The sequence below is a fragment of the Pongo abelii genome, chromosome 10 (assembly GCF_028885655.2).
Source record: "Pongo abelii isolate AG06213 chromosome 10, NHGRI_mPonAbe1-v2.0_pri, whole genome shotgun sequence".
Taxonomy (NCBI): domain Eukaryota; kingdom Metazoa; phylum Chordata; class Mammalia; order Primates; family Hominidae; genus Pongo; species Pongo abelii.
In genome coordinates, this window is record NC_071995.2 from 131,766,075 (window position 1) to 131,785,321 (window position 19,247).

Genomic DNA, 19,247 nt, shown 5'->3' on the forward strand with positions numbered 1-19,247 from the left:
AGCCCCTCATTTACAAGGGGGACTTAGCAATTACACTCCTTTCCTGGGCAGTCAAGACCGAACCCTGAGTTCTTTGTCGAGAAGTTTATCGCAAATTGGCAAACTTTTCCCATGCACCCTCCCATTTGCTGGAGTCCATGAAATCACGTTCTTGGTCTGTGACACACAGCGTGGCCAAGGGATTGGAGCCGGCCCAGGCTTCGCCCCTGCCTCTGTCCTGCCGCATGACGTGGACCAGGTGACTTTGCGAGCGCCCCACTGGACGAGGGCGCCAGCTGCCAGGGAGCACTGCCTGGCCGCAGGCTGCACGGCACAGGAACCAGAGGCTGCCCTGGAAGTGCTGCTCCCGCCTGTGCCCAGCGCCTCACACAGGTACCTGCAGCAGGTGCTGTAGCCCCTCCAGCTCCTTCCTCCCTGCTGCTCCCGCCTGTGCCCAGCGCCTCACACAGGTACCTGCAGCAGCTGCTGTAGCCCTTCCAGTTCCTTCCTGCCCTGCTGCTCCGTCAAGTCCAGCTGCTGCTTCAAGGACTGGATTTCTCTTTCTTTCTGATCCACCTCCCATTTGAGATTTTCCATCTAAAGAGGGGAAAGTCACATGGCCAAAAGAACATTAAAGTGGCTTTACTGCCCTGGAAAACGGCTCTAGCTGTGTTTCGGTTTATCTTTTAATACCATATTCAGAAAACCATCACTGTTCCTCCCCAAGCAGGATGGAGTGAAGTCACCCAGGGCACCCGGTGAGTCCAGCCCTGCGAGTCCAGCCCTGTGAGTCCAGCCCCCATGAACCGTCACCTCTTGGTTTCCCACGGGCTGTTTGCTGAGCTGCTCGTCCAGCTGCTTCTGCAGGAGCTGGAGCTGCGCGCGGGCCTCGGCCAGCTCTGCTTGGAACTGTGCTATCTCCTGGGAATGTTTCCCCTCCCGAATCCTAGCATAACAAAACAAGAAAGAAGGGAATCGCCGCGCTCCTCCAGTGTGCTGTGCCCTCCCGCTGGGAAACGCTGCCTGTGGAAGGCGTCCGTCCTGGCAGGCCGTCTGCTGTGGACTAAGTGCTGCAGCCATGCTTGGTGCCCACAGTGTGCACTCGGGCAGTCCTCATGAAGCACCTGAGACTCACACTTCGCCGGCACCCCTCACAGATCCCAGACACTCACTTCACCAGCACCCCTCACAGATCCCAGAGACTCACTTCGCCGGCACCCCTCACAGATCCCGGAGACTCACTTCGCCGGCACCCCTCACAGATCCCAGAGAGTGCCAGCCCTGAGACCATAGTGCATGGGGCCCACAGAGCCACAGCATCAGCCCCGCGCCGACTGCCCCTTCCCGCCTCTGACCTGAAGCTAAGTACTCCTGCTGGGGCGCTTTCTCTCTTGGGGGAGGACACGGGGCAGTGAGTGAGGCTCAGGCTTCTGGGGACAGAGGCTGGGTGCCTTCTACTCCTATGATTCACTCAAGTACTTGGCAATTTGCAAAATATAGATGACCCTCGCTGTGCTGAAGGTGTGAATTAGACCCCGCCCATTGCCAGGACAGCCATGTTTGAGGGCTGGCGGGGCTCAGGCACTCACTGAAGGTCATCGGCCTCAGCCTGCAGCTTCTGCACCAGGTGTTCCTTGGCCTGCAGCTCCTTCTTCACCTCACTCAGCTCCAAGGAGGCCGCCTTGAAGTGGCGGCGGTTATGCCCGGCTTCCACCTTGGCAGCGGCCACCTAGGAGGAAGGAAGCCACGTTGTCCATGCCCTGCGTGATACCCACAGCTTTACGACATGCCGGGCGCAGGAGGTGAATCCACTCCCAGCCCCGTGCACGTCCTGGCTGCCAGCGTGTGCTTCTCCACAGGCCTGTCAAGTTCCTTGTAAAGATGAAACCACCTGACCTGGAGCTCGGCACGCAGCAAGTGCACACTTATGTGGCTGCTGCTATCTGTTGAATGAACACATTTATTCGAGATTTCTCGGTCTAAATAGTTTTTATAGTGTTCTTCCAGTGTATTCACAGCCTGGACAACATAGCAAGACCCTGTCTCCACAAAAAATAAAAAAATTAGCAGGGCATGGTGGTTCCAGGTACTCAGGAGGCTGAGGTGGAAGGATCACTTGAGCTCAGGAGTTCCAGGCTGCAGGGAGCTGTGATCGCGCCACTGCACTCCAGCCGGGGTGACAGAGTGAGACCTGGTCTCAAAAATGAAACAAATAGGCCAGGTGCGGAGGCTCATGCCTGTAATCCTAGCACTGTGGGAGGCCGAGGCGGGCGGATCACAAGGTCAGGAGATTGAGACCATAGGCCGGGCGCGGTGGCTAATGCCTGTAATCCCAGCACTGTGGGAGGCCGAGGCGGGTGGATCACGAGGTCAGGAGATCGAGACCATCCTGGCTAACACGGGGAAACCCCGTCTCTACTAAAAATACAAAAAATTAGCCGGGCGTGGTGGCGGGTGCCTGTAGTCCCAGCTACTCAGGAGGCTGAGGCAGGAGAATGGTGTGAACCCGGGAGGTGGAGCTTGCAGTGAGCCGAGATCGCACCACTGCGCTCCGGCCTGGGCGACAAAGCGAGACGCCATCTCAAAATCTCAAAAAAAATAAAATAATAAAAAATAAATAAATAAAAATAATAAAATAAAATAAATAAATACATTTAAAAAGTAAGAATAAAATTAACTGGAAGGCCAAGGCGGGCAGGTCATCAGGTCAGGAGATCGAGACCATCCTGGCTAATATGGTGAAACCCCATCTCTACTAAAATACAAAAAATTAGCCAGGTGTGGTGGTGCACGCCTGTAGTTCCAGCTACTGGGGAGGCTGAGGCAGGAGAATCACTTGAACCCAGGAGGCGGAGGTTACAGTGAACCAAGATCGCACCACTGCACTCCAGCCTGGCGACAGAGTGAGACTCCATCTAAAAAAAAAAAACAAAAAAAAAAACCGAAAAACATTCAGTGAACCCTAACCGTGGAGCAAAAGCTGGAGAGCTGGGGCGCCGTGTGAGCCAGCCTGAACCACGGCCCTGCAGCAGGCGCCAGGCAAGGGTTAAACGGCCGGGTGGATGAGGCCTGTGGGGCCAAGAGAAAGCTGTTAACTGCTCCTATTAAAATATTCCTGCCACATTTTTTTTTTTTTTGAGACAGAGTTTCCCTCTTATTGCCCAAGCTGGAGTGCAATGGTATGATCTTGGCTCACCACAACCTCCGCCTCCTGGGTTCAAGCGATTCTCCTGCCTCAGCCTCCCGAGTAGCTAGGACTTCAGGCATGTGCCACCATGCCAGGCTAATTTTGTATTCATAGTAGAGACAGGGTTTCTCCATGTTGGTCAGCCTGGTCTTGAACTCCCAACCTCAGGTGATCCGCCTGCCTCAGCCTCCCGAAGTGCTGGGATTACAGGCGTGAGCCACCGTGCCCGGCCACCTGCCACATCTTAAAATTAATTCTATTTATAAAGAAACTTTATTGTTTCACCTCTTAAAAAAATCAAGAATCTTTTTCTTTTTATCTCAATTACATTATCATAGAAAAGTTCTTAAAGGCTGTGGCAAAGCCAGGTCATAGGAACAACAGAAGCTTCACTGTTAGGCCAAAAAGTTTGAATTGTGAAGCAATTATTTTTTTACAAGTTCAATTCAAATGGGATTTAAAGGAAAAGTGATGTTCTTTCCTGCCTTTCTCTAGAGACAACCAGTTATTTCTTGTGTTCCTCCTAGAAATTTTCTACATATACATGAACATCAAATGCATGCACACACACCACACCCCAGGCACACACACCACAGCCCTTGCACGGACACCCCCCCCCGCCCGCGCACATACACACACACCACACCCCAGCCCTTGCACAGACACGCCCCTCCGCGCACATACACACACACCACACCCCAGGCACACACGTGTGTACAGACATCACAACCCTTGCACGCACAGCCCCCCACGTGCGCACACACACACCCTGGGCACACACGTGTGTGGAGACATCACAACCCTTGCATGCACAGCCCCCCACGTGCACACACACCACACCTCCAGGCACACATGTGCACACACACCCCCCACGTGCACACACACGGCAAGCGTGCTAGGAGTAGCTGCTCTGTGCCAGGTGTGGCGGAGGTAGCCAGCAAGAAGCAGCGTTCTAATGGAGGAGCAGGGCCCAGACAGGGCACCTGGGGGTCAGGATGGGCCTCTGCTGGCGACTTGACCAATGTGTCAGTGAACACCTGAAGCAGGGCAGGGGCCAGCCACGGCAAGACAGCTCTCTACACAGAGAAGGGTCCACAGAACCACCCCTCTTATCTGCCGAACACAAATGGGATCCTATGCTATTCTCAAGTTTGCTTTCGCAATGCAACACGACATACAGGACACCATTCCCAGCACAATATAAATACACATGCAAGCGGAGCTCATTGGCCCCAGGCCCTCACAGCTGCACCGCCATTTAATCTAACGCCACCTTCTAAGGACCAGAACAGGTGCTCTGCGGCCTCCGTCACCAACAACTGCAACGCACCTTTGCTGTGTAACTGCTGGAAGGAGGCTGGTGTGTGAAGGACCCTGCATGGATTTTTAGGCACTGGAGCGTCCTCTGGAACGCCCTGTGAGCCGGAAGGTGGCACGCACCTGCTCCTTGAGGCTGTTCACCTTCTCCTTCTCCTTCTCTAGTGAGGCCTGCAGGGCCTGGACAAGATGCTTCATCTGGCGATCCTCCTCTTCTTTGCGCTGCAAAACTGCCTGCACCTAGATCAGATTGCAGGAGGACAGATAAGGAAGGACGTCAAAATTACAAACACACAAGGCTGCTACAGCAGGCAACGTGACACATGTCACATCACAGGCGCAGGCACACACCAGGGAGGTAAAGGAAACTCCACTTCTGAAGAATCTATGACAAAAACAGAATCCTAGGTTGCGGGAGCATGATCACAGGGCCGCACTCAAGAACGTGGCACGCCTGTGGGCCCCACGGCTCCAGAGGCCGGGGCAGGAGGATCGCTGGAGCCCAGGAGGTTGAGGATGCAGTGAGCTATGATGGTACCACCGCACTGCCCTCCACTCCAGGCAAGAGCCAGACCCTGTCTCAAAAAAAAAAAGAATGGGCCGGGCGCGGTGGCTCACGCCTGTAATCCCAGCACTTTGGGAGGCCGAGGCAGGTGGATGACGGTCAGAAAATCAAGACCATCCTGGCTAACAGAGTGAAACCTCGTCTCTACTAAAAATACAAAAAATTAGCTGGGCGCAGTGGTGCACGCCTGTAGTCCCAGCTATACCGGAGGCCGAGGCAGGAGAATCGCTTGAACTCGGGAGGCAGGGAGCCAAGATTGCACCACTGCACTCCAGCCTGAGAGACAGAGTGAGACTCCATATTACTAACAACAACAACAACAACAACAAAAAAATGGAACATGGTGGCTGGGAACTCAAAAACTACATACAAATCAGGGGCTGCAGCCGGGGTACAAAAAGAACAGAAGTGGTGGGAACTAGGGCAAAATATGGAACTAAGATGGGATAGTCAACACCAACAGCTCGATCTGGCCCCCAGGATTTCCCTGAAATGCCCAGCCTGGTCCTCAATCCAGAGGCTGTGGAGACTAAGTAGCTGAGTGAGAACCAGGTGAGGGTTCAAGTCCCAGTTCTGAACTGTGTGAACCTCTTGTTAAGTGCCCCCCACAAACAATGTCACCGTCTGGGAATGGAACTCAGCCACACCCGCATGGAAGGTCTACCCCTCAACTAAGCAGGTCTGCCCCCCGACTAAGCAGGTCTGCCCCCCAACTAAGCAGGTCTACCCCCCGACTAAGCAGGTCTGCCCCTCAACTAAACAGGTGAACTGAGCACACGCAGGGGCTCCCGCCTCACCTCAGAGAGCCCAGCCCTGCACCAACTGCTGGGGACCCAGGGCTGTGGTCACCCGGACCCCTGAGCCTGTTCTCTCGGCTGCAGGCCAGGTGGGCTAGGGGTCGGCACAGGTGACTGAATCTGGGTGAGATTCTTGGAGTGCACGCAGCTCCAGCAACTCTCACACTGCTGCTGGCGTGAGTTTGACGAGTTTGAATACCTGAAGGTTCAACTGGACTAGGTCTGCCTCCCTCTTGGCCAAAGCTGTTTCTAGGATGCTGTTGTGTTCTCGCAGAGCTGCGTTGGACTGTCCAAGGCCCGTAAGCTTCCCTTTCTCGTGCTCTAATTCAAGAGCCAACTTCTTGTTTGACTCCTCGAGGCGTTTTATCTTCTTCCTAAAGCCTCTGGATTCTTGAAGCTGAAACATACCAACGTCACTGTGAAATTACCCGCACTGGTGAGTGGAGTTCACATACCCCAGAAACAGGTGAGTTTTCAACAAGAAACAGAGAAAACTTGGGCCAGGCGTGGAGGCTCATGCCTGTAATCCCAGCACGTTGGGAGGCCGAGGCAGGGGGATCACCTGAGGTCAGGAGTTTGAGACCAGCCTGGCCAACATGGTGAAACCCTGTCCCTACTGAAAATACAAAAATTAGCCACTGTTGTGGCACATGCCTCTAGTCCCAGCTACTCAGGAGGCCGAGGCAGGAGAATCGCTTGAACCCAGGAGGTGGAGGTTGCAGTGAGCTGAGATCGTGCCCCTGCACTCCAGCCTAGGCAACACAGCGAGACTCCGTCTCAAAAAAAAGAAAAAAAGAAAAGAAACATCGAAAACTAAAACACAGCAATGGGCTGGGCACGGTGACTCACGCCTGTAATCCCAGCACTTTGGGAGGTCAGGGGTTTGAGACCAGCCTAGCCAACATGATGAAACCCTGTCTCTACCAAAACTACAGAAATTATCCAGGTGTGGTGGCGAGCACCTGTAGTTCCAGCTACTCAGGAGAATGAGGTGGGAGAATCACTGGAACCTGGGAAGCGGAGGCTGTGGTGAGCCAAGATCGTGCACTCCCGCCTGAATGACAGAGTGAGACTGTCTCAAGACAACAAAAACAATAACAGAACAATGGACACCACACAACCAGCGATGGACACCACACGACCCTGCAATGGACACCACACGGACCAGCGATGGACACCACAGGACTGTGCTTCCTTCATGATCTGAAGGCTGTCGTGGTCAGTTGCTTCCCCAGGCCCCTCTCATTCCTCCCCATGGCCAAGAGCCCAGCCTTCTCCTGGGGCCATGGGCTTCTGGAGAAGTCTGTCCAGGCACTGAGCCCCGGCTAGGCCACCAGCAGGGTGGGCATGAGCAAAACCACTTCAGGACAGGACACAGCCAGAGAGTGGAACAGGCATCCCTACTGTGACGGAGCTCCACAGGGAGGGGCTGGGGAGGGAGGGGAGCCGGGAACCAGAGGGGCTGGGGAGGCAGGGGGGCCAGGACACTGAGCTGCCACCAGCACCGCTGAAGCGAGAACTGTCTCTGAACCTGAGATATCTGAGTTTTGTTTTTTTTTTTTTGAGACGGAGTCTCACTCTGTCGCCCAGCCTGGAGTGCAGTGGCGCGATCTTGGCTCACTGCAACCTCCGCTCCTGGGTTCAAGCGGTTCACCTGCCTCGGCCGCCCAAGTAGCTGGGACTACAAGCACCCGCCACCACACCCGGCTAATTTTTGTATTTTTAGTAGAGACAGGGTTTCACCATGTCGGCCAGGCTGGTCTGGTCTTGAGCTCCTAACCTTGTGATCCACCCACCTCAGCCTCCCAGAGTGCTGGGATTACAGGCGTGAGCCACTCGCCTGGCGAAGTTGGGTTTCTTATTTGCAACCAAAGCATTTGAACTGAGAAGGGTTCCACTATGAATTCTGTAACCATTCCATGAAAGAGGCTGTACAGTGATCCTCCCCAGAGGGCTGGAATCAGGGCCTGCCCCACCACAGAGAGGCCGACGGTCAGAAGGTGGCAACACCAAAAGTAGCAACGCTGGGCACACGGTGAAGTTTTGTTCTTCGGGCCTCACGCGTGGCAGCATGCCCAGGGCTCACGTGACCTGCCCCACGCTGCCACCACAGCAGATGGCCAGGCCTCACCTCGTCCTCCAGCTCCAGCACCTTCTCCCGGGACTCTTCCAGCTCCTGGCTGGTCAGCGCGATGACCTCCTGCAGTTCCTTTTCCAGCAGCGTCTTGCTATGACTGACAGCCTGCAGCTCCGCCTCCAGGGCCTGGATCCTTCCCTAAGGGCCAAGACGGAACGGGCGCTTGGTCGTGGGACAGGCCCTGACCCCCCTCACTTCCCGTGGTGCCGGCAGGCAGGAGGCTGTGTGGCTGCACACACCAGACACCAGCTGTCTGACAGTCTCACAACCTTCCTTTTTGTTAAAGAAGTTGAATTAACCGACCACAGCATGCACACGATGACACACGGGGATAGCTGGGACAAACAAAATCATCTCTTCAGTTCAATGCTTCAAAAACACAGAAGAAAATCTGACCTGCAGATAATGGCTATAAATCACCATCTGTGGCAAGCAAGCAGCACCAGGTGTAATAAACACCACACACATGCTCACGCACCACACACACACACCACACACACACATGCTCATGTAACACACACCACGTGCACATGTTCACATCCCACATACCACACACACACATGCTCATGTAACACACACCACGTGCACATGTTCACATCCCACATACCACACACACATGCTCATGTAACACACACCACGTGCACATGTTCACATCCCACATACCACACACATACACATGTGCTCACACCCCACACGCACATGCTCACACCCTACACGTGTTCATACCACACACCACTTGCACATGTTCACATCCCACATACCACACACATACACATGTGCTCACACCCCACACGCACATGCTCACACCCTACACGTGTTCATACCCCACACCACATATGCACATGTGCTCACACCTCACACTGCACGCACACGTTCATACCCCACACAACTGCACATATGTGCTCACACCCCACACTGCATGCACACATGTGCTCACATCCCACACACCACGCACACACACACTCCACATGCCACACAAACACATGCTCACACCTCACACATGCACGGATACACACAGGCACAGGCGTGCTCTCACATCCCGCCCACTTGCTGCCTCAATGGTACCAGGCCCTTGCCAAGCACGTTCCAGTACCACCTAACTTAACCCTCACATGAGAAGGTTCTCATTCACCTCAATTTGGCCTCATTTCGCTGAGGATCAAAAAGGTGAGAAATTTGCCAAAAGTCACCACTTGCGAGGGGTGAAGCCCAGACGGACACAAGACATTGGCTCCCGGCTGTGCTATTCCTCAGCTGCAACAGCGCAGCAAGAAGCCGGCTTTGCTCAGCCTTTGCAACCTCCCCACCCCAGCTCTTAGCCCAAAGAAAATGGCAACTGAATCAATCTCCCCAACATTTTACAAAGCAACCAGGTGAGAGGGAGCACTTGATTTATTTATTTAATTTTAGACACAGTCTCTCTCTCTAACTCCCCGGCTGGAGCGCAGCAGCAAAATCACGGCTCACTGCAGTTTCAGCCTCCCCTCCCAGGCTGAGGCGGTCCTCCCACCTCAGTGTCTCAAGCATCTGGGACCACAGGCCCGTGCCACCAAGCCCAGGTAGTATTTTTGTGTTATTTGTACATATAGAGTCTCATTATGTTGCCCAGGCTGGTCTCAAACTCCTGTGCTCAAGCGATCCTCCCGCCTCGGCCTCCCAAAGCGCTGGGATTACAGGTGTGAGCCACCGTGCCCGGCCGAGTTTATTTAATTGGACAAGAAAATCCCACGTTATGATACAGTCTCTTCCTACCCATAAATTCTTAAGTGGACAGGAGATAAAAACAAACCACATGTAAGAAGAAATACTAAAGTTGTCGGTGCAAGGATGTGAATTGGAGAATAATAAATAAAATGTGGATGAACTCGCTCAGGTAGAATGTTATGCCTACCACGAAAGGTGAGAGAGCACAGAGGGCCACGGCCTCCACAGAAGGCCCCGCTCAGAGCCCTCCAGAAAGGGCACCCGCTTGTTCTGGGCCACTGCAGCGTGGCTACCTCTAAACGCTCCCTGAACCCTGCCAATCGCTGACTCCACGCCCTCACTCCTGCTTCTCAGTGAGTGCGGAGGCTGCTTTTCCTCCTGAGATGCAAGGAGGCGCAGAGGCAGCTGGAGTGTGAGCGGACCAGGGCAGGCTCTCCCTCTACCCCAAGGGAGCAGCTGAACTTCTCTGAGCCAAGGAGGTTTCTTGAGGAAAATCAGGTGAACGCCACAGGCCACAGGCCGTGCGGGGTTCATGAGGGAGACGCGAGGCGATGCTCAGTCACTGTGGGTTCCTGGCAACCTTGAAGCTGAGCAGGAGTTTAGAGAGTTGCCACCTCCCACGCGAGCTCGGCCCCGCTAGGCTTTAGGGGGCAACTGCTGATGGAGACCCCTTCCCTGCACTGAGGGGCTGGTGACCCTGGCCGGGGATGGCCCGGCGTTACCTACATGTAGAGCCAGGCTGCTGTCACTGCTGCCGCCCTGGGCTCGGAGCTGGCCCAGCTCCGCGTCCACAGCCTCCTTGGCCGCGAGGGCCTCCTGCAGGCGGCGGCTGAGGATGCCCACAGCGTTCTCGTAGGCCTTATGTTTGGTCTTCATCTCCTTCTGGGCGCTGGTCAAGTCTGAGCCCAGCCGCCTCATCTTCTGCTTCTGTTCCGTGATGGCCCTGGGGTGTCATGAGGGAGACACAGGAGGAAGCTGAATTATCCCGACGTGACCGTCTGGCATTCTGGTTCGCCTCCCCCCGGCCCCCTCACCTCCCGCCGGCACACGCAGACTTACTTCCGGGCTTCTTGCTGCAACTCTTCGATTTGTTTCTTCAGCGCCTCATTGGCCTCTGTGACCGCGACCATCTGCTCCTTATCGAACTGCAACGACTTCGGAAGGGAAGGAGGGCGTGAGGAGCGGCACTGCCACCCCCAGCCTGTCTCTCCTCCCTGGCTCCAGCCCATCACCCCCACCAAAGGCACTGCTCAGGCTCACCCTGGAGGACTTGGGCCTTGAGAAAAATCCTGAGAGAGACGTCTGCCTTCTTACAAACCACTCTTTTTTTTTTTTTTGAGATGGAGTCTCACTCTGTCACCCAGGCTGGAGTGCAGGGGTGCGATCTCAGCTCACTGCAACCTCCGCTTCCCAGGTTCAGGTGATTCTCCTGCCTCAGCCTCCCGAGTGGCTGGGACTACAGGTGCCTGCCACCACGCCCGGCTAATTTTTGTATTTTTAGTAGAGACAGGGTTTCACCATATTGGCCAGGCTAGTCTTGAACTCCTAACCTTGTGATCCACCTACCTCGGCCTCCCAAAGTGCTGGGATTACACGCATGAGCCACTGCACCCGGCCACAAACCACTCATTACTGAAGCCAACAAGCATTTCCAAATACTGTCCAGAGCATCAGAGGCACAACAGGACATGACTGGTTCACAGCAAAGCCTGTGGACCCAGGACCTCTTCTCCAAACCCCCAGGACCCAGGACTCCTCCCCAGGGCCCCAGGAACCCTCACCAAGGCCTCCAGGATCCCTCCTCAAGGATCCAGACCCCTCCTTGGAAACCCCAGGACCCCTCCCCAGAGCCCCCAGGACCCTTCCTGAGACCCCGGGACCCCTCCCCAGAACCCCTGGGACCCTTCCCTGGAGACCCCAGGACCCCTCCACGGAGACCCCAGGACCCCTCCCCAGAGACCCCAGGACCCCTCCCCGGAGACCCCCAGACCCTTCCTGAGACCCCGGGACCCCTCCCCAGAACCCCTGGGACCCCTCCATGGAGTCCCCAGGACCCCTCCCCGGAGACCCCAGGACCCCTCCCCAGAGACCCCAGGACCCTTCCCTGGATGCCCCCAGATGCCCTCCTCAGGATCAACTGTGAACACTGAGGGCTGCGTCCCCGACCTGCTCCTGCCCTCGCAGCCTTTCCCCAGCTCCTGTGTGCGAGGCGAGTCCCCAACAACCAGCCCAGGCCTGCAGCTGTGGGGTCCGAATGTGCTCTGCCCGCACTGCTGAGTCCTCCAAGCCTCCTATAGCCCAAGGAGCCGGCCCTCCCCTTGGCCCACCTCCCCGCCCCGGCACCAGCGCTAATCCATCAGCCCCCACTTTCCGACACTGATGGCGCCGGCCACACCGCCTACTCACAGGCCTCAGCCTGGCTCCGAATGAGCCAGACATGCTGACCAATCTGCCTGCTGGGAACTTGGCTCGGTCCTCTCCGGCAACTTCAGAAACATCATAAGCAAAACGTAGCACTTGGTCTAACATGCCATCAGACGACTCTCCCCAAATTTACTCTTGCTCTCCTGATTTCTCGTCTCACCTCCCAGTTCCTCAGCCGGGATGTCTCGACAGGATCCTGGACTGCGGCCTCCGTCCCACACCCCTCACCCCTCACCTGCTCTGCTACCTGCAGCCGAGAGACTGTCACCAGCATCCCGGACACCCACTGCATGCAGAAGCCAGCCCAGGCTCAGCTTCCACAGGAACATGACTAGCTCTGGTCAGTCCCAGCTCCACACTCAGCCACGAGGGACTCCCAGGGTCTCCGGGCCCCGACACCCTGCCCTGACGTGGGGTCTCCACAAAACACTCACCCTTGCTTTCTGCATGACAGCCGCTGTCCTCTCACACACTAGATCCCGGGAGCCCATGGCAATGGGCAGAAGCTGGGTGCCTCACGGGGCCTCCTCACTCCCTCCCTTCATGCACCATCGCCACCTGGACTTACCAGGCCTCACCGGACTGCCCCTCTGGGACCTATGCTCCAGGTGGGCCTTGTTCCCAGCTGTTCTTCCAAAAGCCTCTCCCACCTTGGCCCCACCCCGCCCCAGACACAGGCCCCGCCCCGACACAGGACCCCCCCCAGACACAGGTCCCGCCCCAGACACAGGCCCCCTCCCCAAGCACTTTGGCCGAATCCTCCCCATCAAGTGAGTCAACCCGACACGGACAGACCTGCAAGTGTGTTTCCATCTCGTCTCGCTCCTTCTGCGCCGACTGGAGATGCCCTTCAAGGTCCGCCATCTGCTGACGGACCTGGGCTGCCTCTCTGTGCAGGCGCGAGAGCTCCGCCTCTGCGGCCCGCTTCTCCCCGTGCACTTGCATCAGCTCCTGCCGCAGCTCCTTCAGCTCCGAGTCCAGCCTCTTCCTGGTGGCTTTCAGCTCACTGATGAGCTGGTCTTTGGAGGTGGCGTCGCGCCGGTAGGCCTCCACCATCACCTGCCAAAGACGGAAGCTGTGAGCGGACGCTGGGCGGCCAGGCGTGGGGCGGGGGCGTTCCTGGGGGTCAAGTTGGCTTCAACAAAAATGTTTACCACTTATCGGGGGCATAACTTTTTTGAGGTAAAGATACATTTCATCAAATCTAAGACTCCATCGACTGAGACACACCATTGTTTATCCACAGGTGACATCACTGCCTTAACAAGAGTCTGTGTGGTGCACAAGGCAGTCACACCGGCCTCGTAGACGTCTCCTCTATTCCAAGGAGTCTGGCTCTCTCCTGACTTCAGTTGCACTGCTTTGCTTCCAACAGGTAATCCCCTTGCTTGTGGCTCAGTAAAAAAGCAAAGCATGACTCACCACACTGCTTCAGGGGCCGCCCTTGCTCAGAAATAAAATACAGCAGGCCGGGCGTGGTGTCTCACACGTGTAATCCCAGCACTCTGGGAGCCCGAGCTGGCTGATCACCTGAGGTCAGGAGTTCAAAACCAGCCTGGCCAACAAGGTGAAAACCCTGTCTCTACTAAAAATACAAAAAACTAGCCAGGCATGGTGGTGCATGCTTGTAGTCCCAGCTACTCAGGAGGCTGAGGCATGAGAATCACTTGAACCTGGCAGTTGGAGGTTGCAATGAGCGGAGACAGCACTACTGCACTCCAGCCTGGGCGACACAGCCAGACTCTGTCTCAAAAAAAATAAAACACAGCAGCGCTCACAACGCTGCTTCAGGGGTCGCCCTCGCTCAGAAATAAAACACAGCAGCACTCACGATACAGCTTCAGGGGTCACCATTGCTCAGATCCCATAAAATCCAACAGGAGGTACTGGCTTCACTGACACAAAATTTATATTCCATGTCTTTTTGGGTAACCAAAATTTGTTTCAATGCTGGAACTCCATGTGCATTTTTCAAAGACATTTTAAATGGCAAACCCAACCTGTGTGTTAACAACACTGCACAACACACAGCTCCCTGGAGTGAGCACAACAGGGTATGCTGACAGGCACTCCAGTGACAGCCGCCCCTGGAGATCTGAAGGCCAAGACTCCCACCCCGCTGTGGAAGTATGTCTTGACTTTGCAGATTAAATGCCTTTAAAAAAAGTTAAAGAGGGCCGGGCGTGGTGACTCACACCTGTAATCCCAGCACTTTGGGAGGCCAAGACAGGTGGATCACCTGAGGTCAGGAGATTGAGACCATCCTGGCTAACATGGAGAAACTCCGTCTCAAAATACAAAATACAAAAAATTTGGTGGAGGGCGCCTGTAGTCCCAGCTACTCGGCAGGCTGAGGCAGAATAGCTTGAACCCGGGAGGCAGAGCTTGCAGTGAGCCGAGATCACGTCACTGCACTCCAGCCTGGCTGACAGAGAGAGACTCCGTCTCAAAAAAAAAAAAAAAAAAAGTTAAAGAGAACTCAAGATGTTACCTTCTTCTCAACTTCAGTGACATTGGAATTGCTAAGCAATTAAACCACAGAAAACTCTGTTCATACGCTTGTTTCAAGTGAAGAAGTCAACAACACATTTTTACCTTTTGTTGAAGAAACTGTTCCTTTATTTTTTGCGTTTGCTTTTTCAGAGTGGCAGTCTCCTGCTGCAGGTGTTCCACCTATGGGGTACATGTGCACAGACATTACACTGAGGGCTCCTGGAGAGAAATGTGTCTGCACGCATGTTACACTGAAGGCTCCAGGAGGGGAACACATCTGCATAAATGTTACAGAGAGCTCCAGGAGGGGACACATCCTCACAGATGTTACACTGAGGGCTCCAGGAAAGGACACATCTGCAGAGATGTTACACTGAGGGCTCCAGAAGGGGCCACATCTGCAGAGATGTTACACTGAGGGTTCCAGAAGGGGACACATCTGCAGAGATGTTACACTGAGGGCTCCAGGAAAGGACACATCTGCAGAGTTGTTACACTGAGGACTATAGGAGGGGAATGTGTCTGCACAGATGTTACACTGAGGGCTCCAAGAGGGGAATGCATGTGCATGAATATTACACTGAAGGCTACAGCAGGGGGACACATCTACACAGATGTTACACTGAGGGCTCCAGGAGGGGGATGCAACTACACAGACATTACACTGATGGCTCCAGGAGGGCACACGTCTGCACAGATGTTATAGGAAGAAGCATTTGTGTTCTGACAGGAACTGGTGGTTCCTAAGGCCTGGGCTCTCCCTTCTCACCACTGACAGCATGAAGGCACCATGAGGGGCAGGAAGGTGGGAGGGGGATGAGGTCAGGGGACACTCCAGCCCAGGGCTCAGCAAGCCTTTCTTGGAGATGCCTGATGGGAAACGACTGCAGCTCACAGGCTGCACGTCAGTCACAGCTGCTCAGCAATGCTCTTGCAGCACAGGCGCAGCTCCAGGCATTGCACAGGCGAGCAAGCAGGGCTGTTCCAGGGACAGTTTACAGAACCCAGTGTTGGGCTGCACCCACAGGCTGAGGGTGCTGACCCCAGGCTCTGGTCCTTGTCCTGCAAAGTCTGTTGGAGCCCAGCCCATTCAGCCCAAGAGCTTGTGAGAAATGCAGAGCCTTGGGCCCCACACAGACCCACCCCACAGGATCTGCACTTGGAGGGCTCCACACAGACCCACCCCACAGGACCTGCACTCGGAGGGCTCCACACAGACCCACCCCACAGGATCTGCACTTGGACGGTCCCGGAGGACTCAGGAACACGTGTGTTTGTGAAACACTTCTCTACCTCAGCAAACAACTCTCAACGCACACACACATGGGGCGGCCGACTCCAGAAATAGGGAAGAGCTTGTTTAGGACCTAGGTTTTCTGTCTGAATATAGAACACACTGCATGCAAATCCTAGTTATCACTAGAGCATGACCGAAGAATGAGCCTTTTTCCCTACAATATGGAGGGCGGTCCCTCAGGAGCCCTCCTGCGAAGGATCAAAGTGCTGGTTGTTCCACGCGCATCATTCATCCCTTCCGATGATCCTCACGTCACCTGCCCCTGGTCCCACAGCAGCTCCCACAGCGGGCAACAGACTTGGAACTCAGCAAACAGGGAGCCATGGTCAGAGAAACCTCAGCCCCCACGTGGATACTGCTGTGTCAAGATGCCTAGAGAACGCAGTGGCTCACGCCTGTAATCCCAGCACTTCGGGAGGCTGAGGCGGGCAGTTCACTCGAGCCTAAGAGTTTGAGACCAGCCTGGGCAACATGGCAAAACCCCGTATCTATTAAAAAAAAAAAAAAAAAAAGATGGCCGGGGGCGTGTGCACATTCCGCCAAGGCCAGGCAGCGTGGCCAACACCAGGCAGGCCCAGGCGGCCAGTCCGTCTCCCAGTCGGCTGACTGTGGTTCCCAGGTGGAAAACAGACTTCAGAGCTGGGAAGGCAGCTTCCGAGACAAGGTCACCGCTACCACCACCTTCATCTGTCCTGGGGAAAACAGCCCAACCCAGGGGTTAACTTGGATTAAATAACTGCCAGTAATGACAACGCAGGTAAAATTCCAATATAAGAAATAACACCTAGCTCCATGAAAGTCTCTCTCTGAGTCTTCCAGGTATCAGCTGTTTCTTACTGAACTAATGGTCAGTAAAATCAAGTTTAAATTCATCCACAGAATTTGGACAATTCCTCTAAATTTACTCCCTCAACACTGTAAATAGCAATGACCTGTCCGAGTGCCTCTTTACTAGAAAATCACTTAGTACAGGTCAGTGTTTGTAGGGACAGCTTCCTTCAGAAAGGAGGGAAAACAGGCTCATGATTTCCTCTTGCCCTTGATCCTTATAGAGCGGGATTTAAAGACAGAATAGGCCGGTCGTGGTGGCTCACCCCTGTAATCCCAACACTTCGGGAGGCTGAGGTGAGCAGATTGTGAGGTCAAGAGATCCAGACCATCCTGGCCAACATGGTGAAACCCCGTCTCTACTAAAAATACAAAAATTAGCTGGGTGTGGTGGCACGCACATGTAGTCCCAGCTACTTGGGAGACTGAGGCAGGAGAATCACTTGAACCCCGGAGGCAGAGGTTGCAGTGAGCCGAGATTGCGGCACTGCACTCCAGCCTGGCAACAGAGTGAGACTCCATCTCAAAAAAAAAAAAAAAAAAAAAAGGGTCGGGCTCGGTGGCTCATGCCTGTTATCCGAGCACTGTGGAAAGTGGAGGCAGGCGGATCACTTGAGGTCAGGAGTTCGAGACTAGCCTGGCCAACATGGCAAAACCCTGTCTCTACTACAAATACAAAAATTAACCGGGCACAGTGGCTCAGGCCTGTAATCCCAGCACTGTGGGAGACTGAGGCGGGCGAATCACTTGAAGTTAGGAGTTCGAGACTAGCCTGGCCAACATGGCAAAACCCTGTCTCTACTAGAAATACAAAAATTAGCCAGGCACGGTGGCTCAGCCTGTAATCCCAGCAATGTGGGAGGCCGAAGCGGGTGGATCACTTGAGGTTAGAAGTTTGAGACTAGCCTGGCCAACATGGCGAAACCCCGTCTCTACTAAAAATACAAAAATAAGCCAGGCATGGGGGCGCATGCCTGTAATCCCAGCTACTCAGGAGGCTGAGGCACAAGAATCGCCTGAACCTGGGAGGTGGAGGTTGCAGTGAGCGGAGATCATCCCACTGCACTCCAGCCTGGGCAACACAGTGAGACTGTTTTAAAAAAAAAAGAAAAAAAGAAAGAAGCAAATAATCAGCATCATTCCTGCACGGAGAGTTCTGATTCAAAACAAAACACAGCAGAATGCATTACCTGGCCAGATTTGATGGCTAATTCTTCTCTTAACTTCTCTAAAGTTTCCGACGTTTCCTCGGTACCTTCTTCCAAGCGTCTTGCTCCTCTGTCAAGCTCCTCCTTGCCACTCTTGGCCGCCTGCAGAGCCGCCTCCAAGATGATCTTCTCGTTCTGCAGGAGGCAGATCGTGTCCTCCCTGGAGGCAGCCTCGCCCTGCAGCTCCCCCAGCCTGGCCTGCAGCTCGTCGTAGTGTGTCTGCAGGGCATCGAGGGACTGCTCCCTGCTCTGCAGAGCCTCCTGAGTCAAGGTGAGCTGTTTCATCAGGTCCAGGTGCTCCTGCTGCAAAGCCTCAAGCTGCTGGTCTCGCTGGAGCAAACTCAACTTCACCTGGAGAAGGAATGAAGCCCACATGGCTGCGCCTGACCCTACTCTGAGAATGTATGCCCTTTTCTTGTTCGGGTTTCAAGTAATTTTGATGGACACTATGGAGGTCTTTTTTTCATGCACAATCCTGGTGTAGAAGAACCAGCAGGGCGAACACAGGGTCAGGTCTGCAGCAGCAGCAGCGTCTGACCGACAGCCCAACTCCCTCCTGAGCAGACGTGGCCCCACAGCAGAGGACCGTCCGGTTTCCTAGTGTGCAGTCCTGGCTGCTCGGGATCACCTGGGGCCTGGGTCCAGCCTGAAGGGCTGCAGGGACTTACCTGCTCCAGCTGCTGCTCCAGGGATGCCGCCGAGTCCGCCATCCTCTGCAGCCGCTCCCTCTCGCCTTCAAACTCTTCCAGCCTCCTCTGGAGGTCCTCCTCCACCATCGTCTTTGCCTCCTGAATCTGCATGAAGGCTGCTTCCTGATCCAACATGTCAGCCTGAGCCCAGGAAACAACACGTTTTTAAAAAGGCAGGAAACCTTAATAGTGAACAGCAGCCGGTGGCCCCGTGCTCTGCAGAGAAACTCACCGCCCTGGCATGGGCCCCATCCACGTCCTCATCCTGTCTACCAACTGCAGACTGAGGGCCCAGGGTGGGCAGCTGGGCCACCCACCAACCAGGAGACTGAGGCCAGGCCCAGCCCAGGCCAGCAACCCCGTGTGAAGGACTCGGACCCACTGGTGAGCAGAGCCTCCCCGACTTTCTCGTGTGGCGACAGGTGCCTCCTTTCAGGAGTGAGACCCAGACATGCTCTCACAAGAGCGGTGCTTGGTGCTACTGGGGCGGGGGGGTGGGTAAGAGACCAGAGGCCCCCACAGCGAACACAGCCTGCATTCTGGCTGTGGATGAGCCCTCACATCAGGGTGCACTTCTTAGGGAAAACACAAATTCCTAACTTGAAATTCTTTTCAGTTCTTC

At 54.9% G+C, this 19,247-nt stretch overlaps 1 protein-coding gene across 3 annotated transcripts in view; it reads right to left on the minus strand.

Moving 5' to 3' along the window:
- The window catches only part of GOLGA3 (golgin A3), a 48,773-nt gene that overhangs the window by 7,113 nt on the left and 22,413 nt on the right, over positions 1-19,247 (minus strand). For all 3 annotated transcript variants that reach the window (XM_024257351.2, XM_024257350.2, XM_054528477.2), the window contains exons 9-20: positions 18,605-18,766; positions 17,919-18,287; positions 14,706-14,783; positions 12,906-13,169; positions 10,746-10,840; positions 10,413-10,629; positions 7,977-8,120; positions 6,045-6,242; positions 4,607-4,723; positions 1,569-1,708; positions 793-925; positions 454-576 (exon numbers count right to left, since the gene is read on the minus strand). In XM_024257351.2, the coding sequence (XP_024113119.2) occupies positions 454-576; positions 793-925; positions 1,569-1,708; positions 4,607-4,723; positions 6,045-6,242; positions 7,977-8,120; positions 10,413-10,629; positions 10,746-10,840; positions 12,906-13,169; positions 14,706-14,783; positions 17,919-18,287; positions 18,605-18,766 (2,040 nt within the window). The remainder of the gene's footprint in view (positions 1-453; positions 577-792; positions 926-1,568; positions 1,709-4,606; positions 4,724-6,044; positions 6,243-7,976; positions 8,121-10,412; positions 10,630-10,745; positions 10,841-12,905; positions 13,170-14,705; positions 14,784-17,918; positions 18,288-18,604; positions 18,767-19,247) is intronic.